The sequence below is a fragment of the Octopus bimaculoides genome, chromosome 23 (genome assembly GCF_046866305.1).
Source record: "Octopus bimaculoides isolate indiv1 chromosome 23, ASM4686630v1, whole genome shotgun sequence".
In the NCBI taxonomy this organism is placed as follows: domain Eukaryota; kingdom Metazoa; phylum Mollusca; class Cephalopoda; order Octopoda; family Octopodidae; genus Octopus; species Octopus bimaculoides.
In genome coordinates this window covers 20,176,661-20,186,660 of record NC_142950.1, presented here as the reverse complement: position 1 = coordinate 20,186,660, position 10,000 = coordinate 20,176,661, and the positions used below count along the sequence as shown (strand labels likewise).

The following is a 10,000-nucleotide window of genomic DNA, read 5'->3' as shown; positions in this document are numbered from 1 at the left end:
GCCAAGGTTTTTAAAAAATGATAATGCTTATTTTTGATGAAAAATAGATTTGCATAAATACGCACACTCATACACGGGTGAAACTTTGAAAGAAAGTAGCACTCAATACATCTGGTTGGAGTTACATGTATTTGACTCAGCTTCACATTTCTTGAAGTTCCTTGCATGTAACCCTCAGCCACCTAATCATATATATATGTATATATATATATATATATATATATATATATATATATATATATATAGTGAATCTGTGAGATTATTATATACTTCTTCCTCATTGGAAATTCTTATCTTTGCATTTATTCACAATGTTCATATTATTGCTCTATATGATTATTGTGGCTTGTATTTTGTACAAAGCTTATAGAAACTTTATGGTTTATCTACGATTATGAAAACTAGAAATGAAAATAGTTTATAGTTTTAGCTGAAAATAATATCACTCAATAAAAAGATGAATTTACATAAAAGATTTGTTTAAATAAATGTAAAATATAAACAGAGAAAATATTTAAAACGATAAATTACATACATGTATTCATATAGAAATGCACACACACACACACACACACACACACACATACACGTGTGTTTGTGTGTGTGTGTGTGTGCTGAAAAACTGAAAGCATATTTTTAAGAAAAATAAATTTGTTTTTTGATGTGAGTGCTTAAAGCTCTCTCATATCTTTTTCTTCTTTATCTTTTTCTAATATAACTTCTTTCCTTTTACTTGAATTTCGGCTTTTTTTTTTTTTATAAATATCTTTGAAAATTCTTGTGCATGATGCAGTTAACTTTATAAATTATTGTGCATGTTTCTATTCTCGATGTTGTCTTCTATGTTTCTTGCCTGCAGATCCTGTATTTAAATGCACCACTTGTTCCACTGAGTTCTGCACATGCTATTTCCAACTCTGCAGTCCCTTCTTCATCATCATCCTTATCATCACCATTAGCATCACCACGTGCATCACCTACACCACCACCACCACCACCTTCATCACTGTATACTGCTGCTGCTAGTACTGCTACTACCACCATTACTGAGGCTACTGTTGATGTTGATGTTGATGTTGATGCTGATGTTGATGCTTCTGTTACTTATGAGCAGCCAGTTCTGCTAGCTGCTGCTGCTGCTGCTGCTGCTACTGCCCCTACTTTTGAACCAACTGCTAGCTTAGAAGAGAATTATCAGGTGGCCAACACTTTGGAATTTAGAGAAGAAAGTAATATAATTGCAGAGTTTCCAGACAAAACTAAATCAGTCCCATTACAAGAGCCTCTGTACACCTACCCAGAACTGAGTCCTGATCTACTAACTCAACCGTTGAAACCAGCTCTCCCTCCAAAACCTGATATTAAGTTGGAAACTGCCAAAACACAGAACTTGATCCGCGAGGACAGCTTCTATGAGGACGAAGACTTAATAACAGCTACGGTGGTAAAATCAAACTTGAAATCACCAATCAATGAATCTGAGGTGAAATCATATGAAACTGATTTAAACTTATCGTCTCGCCACTCTGAAGATGAGTTTCCTGATGGCATTTCTGAGGCTCAAGAGGCTTCTTTAGCATTAAATCTCATTGATAATGAGGAGAAAGCTTCCATAGAAACAGACAGCTTTCCTTTGTCCCAATTTGGTGGTGTTGTTTCTGAGTCTATTCACAGCATTGATGTTGCACAGGAATTATGCAAAACAAAGGTAGTAAATTTTCTTCAATCTCATAGTTTGTTGGTTGTTTTTTTTTTTACTTGTAAATGGTAAAAAGAAGAAAAATGATAATTGGTAAATCTTTAATTTTCTTTCTTTTTTTAATGTTTTCTTCTTTGTTTGTCTAATCAAAATATATTTATATATGCTATTTGAGTTGTTCTAATGAAATGTATTGATTATATAAAGGCACAAATCTAGGGTGGGAAAAATCAACTGAACTGTCAGAGAGTCGAGAAAGATGCCTTATAGCAACTATTCAGGCTCTTTGCTTCCTGACAGCAATGCCTGCAATAACACTGGTGTTAAGCTGTATTGGCCCATGTTGATGGCTTTTGGATAGGCATCATTTGTAAGGACAGGGAAAACTTGCATGCACAGGCAACTGCTGGCCTTCCTCAAAAATTCTTGCCCAGATTTACTCTTCATGTGCAGTTGATAGACTTCACTTGGCCCTTGGGTGTCTTCAGCAGAGTCCACTCCTTTGCAAACATTTGAGCCGGGTCGCTAATCTAAGGATAACTTCCTCCCCTTTCACTAGTCATGGACAGCACCCTATGACCCAAGAAGGATCATAAGTGTTGTCTTCTATTTCCTGACTAAACCTTAGGAAAAAAAGCAATCCCTATAAACATTTAAAATTGCTTAGCTGTTGTACTGGATATTCTCAATTCTTTAAACTTTATGACTTATTTTGATAAATGTGGCTGACAATGGAGAGTTTCTTTTTTCTTTGTTTTTCTTTTTTTTTTGTTTTCCTTATGAACTTTGACCTCCTGTACAAAATGGTAGTGACATAGCAGTGATAGAATGGAAGCACCTTAGCAATGTTAGATTCCTCAAATTTTAATGTATAGTTTTTTTAGTTTATAAAATACACTATAAAATGATCATTAAGTCACTTTAAGTAATCTTATTCATAATATGGAAAAGATGTTAGAAACTTCAGATTCTTGGTTATCATTTATCTGTTATTTGCTTCAGTCACTGGACTACAGCCATGCTAGGGCTGTAGTCCAATGACTACAGCCATGCTAGGGCTGTAGTCCAATGACTACAGCCCTAGTCAAAACCGTTAAAGGGTTTTGCTGATCAAATCAATTCCAGTACTTATTTCTAAGTCTGATACTTATTCTATCAGTGTCTTTTGCCAAACTGCAAAAGTTAAGGACCCACAAACTAACCAACATGAGTTGTCAAGTGGTGGTGAGAGACAAACACAATAGAACACAACAACATACACATAGATATATGCATATATATACGACAGGCTTCTTTCAGTTTCCATGTACCAAATTCACTCACAATCCCAAGGCTATAGTAGACATGGTTGGGAAGGAAACTTCTTAACCACACAGCCATGCCTGAAATTACAGTGTATTATAATTTTACAAAATGGCAATTAAGTCAGTTTAATTAATCTTAATAACCACCACATGTAATCAATGCTAGCATACTCAAATCGAAATGTTGTTATGTACATAGACCTGTTGTGTTTACTGTTAGCTGTTATGTCACTTCTATTTAGTACCATAATACAAGTTCGTATGAAAACCTCAAGATTCAGCTAAATTCCCCTTAGTTCTTTATTTTAACATTAAAATCATGTTAACCTTGTTTCTTGTCTGACTCTTCAATGCATTTGAAAGCAAACTGTAAGATGATTGGATAAAATCTAAATCATCTGACTTCAAATTCTTTATAAACTGTGATGACATACAATATTTTAATGTACATACAATATTGTTTTAACGCATTAGACTGTAAAAGTTCAAATGGATTGTTATTATATTTCACACTGTATACTTTTAAGAGACTTTGAACATTTATTGTTGTTGTTGTTATTATTACTATTATTATTATGAAGGCGGCAAGCTAGCAGAGTCATCAACATGCCAGACAAAATGCTTAGCAACATTTCTTCCTGCTATACATTCCGAGTTGAAATGTGCTGAGGTTGACAGCATTTAATCCTTTTGGGATCAACAAAATAAGTATCACTTAAGCAGTGGGAGTTGATGTAATCAACTAGCTCCCTCTCCCCAAAATATTCAGGTCTTGTGCCTATAGTAGAAATTATTATTACTATTAAGATGGGGAGCTAGCAGAATCATTAGTATGCCGGGCAAAATGCTTAGCAGCATTTTGTCTGTCTTTATGTTCTGAGTTCAAATTCTGCCGAAGTCAACTTTATCGTTCATCCTTTTGGGGTCAGTAAATTAAGTACCAGTGAAACTGGGATCAATGTAACCAACTAGTCCTCTCCCACCAAATTTCAGGCTATGTGCCTGTTATGTTTCCCTCGGGTGACTCGTAGAGATAACATAACGAGTTATACAGTTTAATTATTACATTTATTGTTCAATTACATACAAAGAATGCACTCACCCAATGTTCGTTATGAATAAACAAAAGTCATGTCCGCCATATATATATCAATGACATTTTACTACGACAGTCCCACAAGACAACAACAATGAAACAATGAACTCAGACGAACCACATGACACACGGAACGTCAGACGAATTACATATCTAACAGTCCATATAACACCTCCCCACTGAAATTGATGCTACACAAGAAGTATCAACAGCAAAGTCTCTCTTGGGTTTTACGGGTTCTCTTGGACCGTCTTGGGTTGTCTGGTCCATACTCTGGAACGGGTAACATGGTCTTGGGTCTGGTTTGTCTTTGAGTTAGTGGCACAGTTTCCGAGATCTCCATCGGGTGATCTGTTGCAAATTCAAATACAGTGTTTTCTGCATCACCAGGTTCATTGTCTTCCTCAGTTGTGTACCGCGGTCGCAGCTGTTCCCAGTGTCGTCTCCACATCGGGCCATGAGGTATGACCTTCACGTTAAAGCAGCGAGTACCCAATGACTTCTTAATGATTGCTGGTACCCATCGGGGATCTTTGTCTCGGCGAGGTCCATAGTATAGTGCATACACAGGATCTCCGGCCTTGTACTGCCTGGTAACTTTAACGACATCAGCCGAGCTTGGAGTCACCTGAGACTTATGTGCTTCCTTAGACTGTTTGCCTTGAGCAATGTGTACTGGCGATGGCAGCAGAGAATCAATCCTTGTTCGTATCTGCCGGTGATTCAAAAGTTCACTTGGAGAGAATCCACAGGATGTCGGTGTTCTCCGGTACTGCATCAAGAATTCTTGAAGTGCTCGTGTCGGCGGAAGAGAAGACTTCCTCAGAGCTTGTTTGAAGGTCTGCACCAAACGTTCCGCTGCTCCGTTGGTAGCTGGGTGGTAAGGTGCACCTGTCAGGTGTGTGATCCCGCGTTCTTTGCACCAGCTCTGGAACTCCTCAGACGTAAAAGTTGGTGCGTTATCGGTGACCAGTGTGTGAGGAAATCCGAAGTGCGCAAAGTCTTCCTCAAGCAGATTTAAAGTGGCTTTGGAGGACGTAGAGGAAGTAGGATGAATGCATGGGTACTTGGAATAAGCATCTGTGATCACCAGCCAATCTCTACCCATAAAATTAATTGCATGGTCCAGATGTAAGCGGCTCCACGGCTTTTCTGGTAACATCCATGGGTGAACTGGAGGCTTAGATGGCTGCCTTTGATGTTCGTTAGATGAATCACATCGTCGACTGGCTATCTCTATAGCAGCATCGATACCAGGCCAATAAACAGCAGTTCTTGCTAGTTGTTTCATGCGTTCCATGCCAAAATGTCCAAGATGCAGAAGATTGAGGATCTTTGGCTGCGGATGACGGTGATCAGCAAGTTGGTCATTAATTCCCACAGAGTAGTCACCACAAATCCGTAGTTTGGGCTTCAGGTTGCTTGAAGCGTGTGCTTTACGAATCGGTACCACTGGCGTTCCGTATTCCCTTGGCGATGCCTTCTTCGTAACCTTTGGCCAGGTCATCACGAAGAGCAAATGGGACCGGACGTGCCTTGTGAAAGACTGGTGTTGCGTCCGATTTGAACTTCACTTCCAGTTCAAAGTTCTTGAGACATCCCAATTCTTGCTTGAAAAGATCTGGAAATTCATCACACATGTTGTGACAATCTTGCTGCAGGGAAACATAGGGCTCGCTTGAGGTCTTTGGATACATCCCTTCTGCACCTTCCCTCTTAGCTTGGCTGTCTATGCTTTTCAAACCTAGAGCAGTGTCTACGGAAATTCCCAGAGTCTGGATAGCATTCCGACCCAGCAAATTAAGATCAGAGATCTTGGTGACTATGTAAGGTATAAGATCCTGCTTACCAGTTGTTGGATCCTTGGTTTGGCCCATGAAAGTTCCTAGAACAGGCAGGTTGTGCTTGCTGGCAGATTCATAGCGATGCTTGACATCTTGCAGCTTTGGTCTTCCAAGTTGTTTCCAGACTGACAAGGAAACAAAATTGCCTGTAGTAGCAGTGTCCAATTCCATTGTGAACAGTCTGTTCTGGATTGTTACTGGCACAATTAAACTATGAGTGTCTCGGGAAACTTCACCTAGGATCGCCTTGACTAGCTCAGCTTTTGTGATTCTTTTCACAGGAGTTTGTGAATGACCATTGCGTTGCTGATGTTGTTTTTTCCTACACACCGCTTGCAAATGACCCTTTTTATCACAAAAATGACATTTGGTTTCCCTGAAAGGACAGTCTGTTGCTTTGTGGGCCTTTCCACATCGGTAGCATTTCTCCTGGTTTGTGGAATAAGACTGCTGATGTTTCTTTTGAGGACTCTTATTCCTGTTCTGCTGGACCTTGTACACCTGCTTGGTTTTGGAACCGTATACAGTTTCTTTTGCAACCTTTGCTGCGTCTTCAGTCTCAATGGCAACCTGGACAGCACGGGCAAAATCTAGTTCTGAGTCTTTTATCTTAAAAAGCGCCTTCAGAACCGCTTCATTGTTAACCGAACATATGAATCTCTGTCTCAGAGCTTCATCCTGTGGGTTGGTGATCGCTGGAAAATCACAGGTAGCTGCATCCTGGCGTATACGTGCTGCCAGCTCCTGGAGAGTTTGGCCTGGCTTCCGCTGCATATCACTTCAAAACTTGAAACACTCTCTCACAATGAAAAGTTTAGGGTCGAACTGTTCCTTCATGAAGTCAACGATTTCGTCCATTATCAAGTTGTTGATATCTTTAGGCGGATTTTGTTGGGTAGCCAGATTAGCAAGTTGTTTGTAAACAGTAGCAGTCTGATTGGTCAGGAACACTTGTGCCATGCGTTTTTCAGGTACAGCATTAGCAGCCACAAACGTACGGAATCTTGACCAGTAATCAGGCCATAGTTCTGTCGCTGAATCAAATGCAGTAAATGGTGGAATCGACACTGTTGTTGAAGCAGCTGAAAAATAGCCACTAGAATCGCCTTCAACTTGTCGAGCACCAAACAGTTTTAACAGAGCGTCCATATTTCTCTGATGTTGTTGCATTTGCTTGTCCATTTGTTCCCTAAACAATTTAATAAGTTCTACTGTCTGTTTTTCAGCCATTGTTATTACGATGAATAATTTTACGGTAAAGTAAGCATGTATCCTACCGGCGACGCCAATAAACTCTGTTATGTTTCCCTCGGGTGACTCGTAGAGATAACATAACGAGTTATACAGTTTAATTATTACATTTATTGTTCAATTACATACAAAGAACGCACTCACCCAATGTTCGTTATGAATAAACAAAAGTCATGTCCGCCATATATATATCAATGACATTTTACTACGACAGTCCCACAAGACAGCAACAATGAAACAATGAACTCAGACGAACCACATGACACACGGAACGTCAGACGAATTACATATCTAACAGTCCATATAACAGTGCCTTTTAGTAGAAAGGATTATTAATCGATTCATTCCTTCCCCCAAAACCGCTGCCCTTGTGGAAAAATTTGAAACCATTATTATTATTATTATTGTAGATCTTAGGGCAGTGAGTTAGAATTGTTAGCATGCCAGACAAAATGCTTCATGACATTTTGTCTGTCTTTACAATCTGAGTTCAAGTTCCACTGAGGTTGACTTTGCCTTTCATTCTTTCAGGGTCGATAAAATAAATACCAGTCAAGCACTGGGGTTGATGTAATTGACTTATCCCCTGCCCTAAAATTGCTGGCCCTGTGCCAAAATTTGAAACCATTAATTATTGTAGATCTTCAAAAGAGTATGCATAACAAAATCTTGTAATATTGTAATTAATTATAGTATAATAAACGAGAAAACATTTCTGTTCTCAAACAATTAGTTTATCCATGTTTCAGAAGTGAATTTGATGAAGTAGAACCTTTACAGGTTTTAGAGCATGTTATTTATACAGAAAAAAAGCAAACATTCCTTTATCATTATTATTAGTTATTATTATTACGAGGACAAATTATGTGATGGTCACCTGTGTGTGTGTGTGAAGGGGGTGTGGCCTAGTGAGTAGGGTGTTCATTCAGCTTACAATCATAAGTTATTATTCACATATATGACACTTCTGTCATATTTATGCTGTTATTATAGTTGTTTAACCCATAAATTGCTTTTGATCAAGCAGACTTATGACCAAAAACATTCCAGCCATGACCACCTTGTCTTTTCGTATATTTAGGACTATGTTGTATTGTTGTTTAGTCCCCAAATCAGCCATTATTAAGCAAACCTATGACCAAAAATGTTCCGGCTATGATCATCCTGTTTTTTTTGTATATCTATATTTTTCCATTGTTGTTGTTTAGTCCTCAGTCATCCCCAATTGAGCAGATATATGGTGAAAGACACTCCAGCCATGACTATCCAAGCCTTTTGTTTTTTTTTATTAGGACATTGATTAATGTGGCCTTCTTTTTTAAAGACAATATGTTATGGTATGAGAGATATTTGGTTGCTATTTCCTAGCAGATTAAGTGACCATGTAGAAGCTCTCTCACAGACAGTAAGGTATAATTTAAAACAGATATGACCCCTATCTTATATTTAAGTACTTCAAGCAACCACAGAGATTCTGCATGTGCATCATTGTTAACATTATAAATAGAATGTTCTCATGCAACATCATCCTATCGACAAGACTATGACAAATAACTTTTACATTGCATACATTTACATATCTACAGTCCTTACTGCAATTTATTACTATATTTGCACAAATGCTGTCTCGTAAATTCTGGTTTCTGATTGGAAGAGGATTGTAGTTATTTCTTTTTCTTCATTACTAAGAAAAAGAAATCAAAGTCCAAATTATTTCCTGTTAGGATCAAATTATTCAGTAAGATCCTGTTTCAATTGTTGGCTGATGTGTTTGAAGTTAACAGACTGCAAGCTGTGGGTGCAGACATGGCTGTGAGGTTAACAAGTCAGCTTCACAGCCACATGGTTTCTGGTTTCATCTCATAGTGCAGCATTTTAAACAGGTCTCTTTTATTATAACCTTGGGTTGATCAAAGTTTTGTGAGTGGAATTTGGTTGACAGAAACATTTACAGAAGCCTACCATCTGTATGTGTGTGTTTAGTTATTAACTGTAAAGCTGCAAGAGTTTTGTATATGGTACTAATTTAATAAGTGCCATACATGAAACTCGTGACTCTTGTGTCACTTAGGTAACTTTACAGCTTACTAACAAATACATATGGTCTGCTTTTGTGAGTTGAGTTCTGTTTCTCCTGTTTGTACCACAAAGCATATCCTTCTCTCTCTCTCTCTCTCTATATATATATATATATATATATAGAGAGAGAGAGAGAGAGAGAGGGGGGGTGAGGTTATGAGAGGTAATGGTGTCAATAAGACCCAAAGGTGTCAGTTAATGTGCTATGGAAAGACCATAGTTAAGCTCCAGGTTTGGTGATTATGTGAATAAGGAGTCCAACGTAGGTCATATATCAGCATGTGTATATATATAAAATTTTTTTTTTTTTTTTTTCAGAATGAGATAAAAAAAACCAAGGCTGTGAAGATTTTTATCTCATTCTGAAAAATTTTTTTTTTTATATATATAGACAAATATGTTGATGTCACAAGACATAAACTTTCAAGAGAATAAGAAATAATTCCTTTTTAGAAGATTGAACCTCAAAGCACATTTAACATAATTAATAGCATGTAAATATTAGGTTGAAAACCCCTTTGGATAGTAAAAGTTAAAGACTACCCATTTGTTGTTTCATGGACCCTTTGTTTCCAAAAATAATTATATATATTTATGTGTATCTTTTACCAATCTATATTAGTACTGGATGTAAACTGCAAAACCAGTGTTTATCAGATGAAGTCCCTTGTGATAATTGTTTTGCTTTGCATTACACAGACATTCCTTTGTCATTCTCACATTCGAA

The 10,000-nt window shown here is 37.7% G+C and overlaps 1 protein-coding gene across 1 annotated transcript in view; it reads left to right on the top strand.

Annotated features, from left to right (window-relative positions):
- LOC106879044 (multiple PDZ domain protein) overlaps window positions 1-10,000 on the top strand; it is an 862,020-nt gene that overhangs the window by 568,170 nt on the left and 283,850 nt on the right. The window contains exon 15 of the mRNA XM_089340722.1: window positions 860-1,708. Coding sequence (XP_089196848.1) covers window positions 860-1,708 — 849 coding nt within the window. The remainder of the gene's footprint in view (window positions 1-859; window positions 1,709-10,000) is intronic.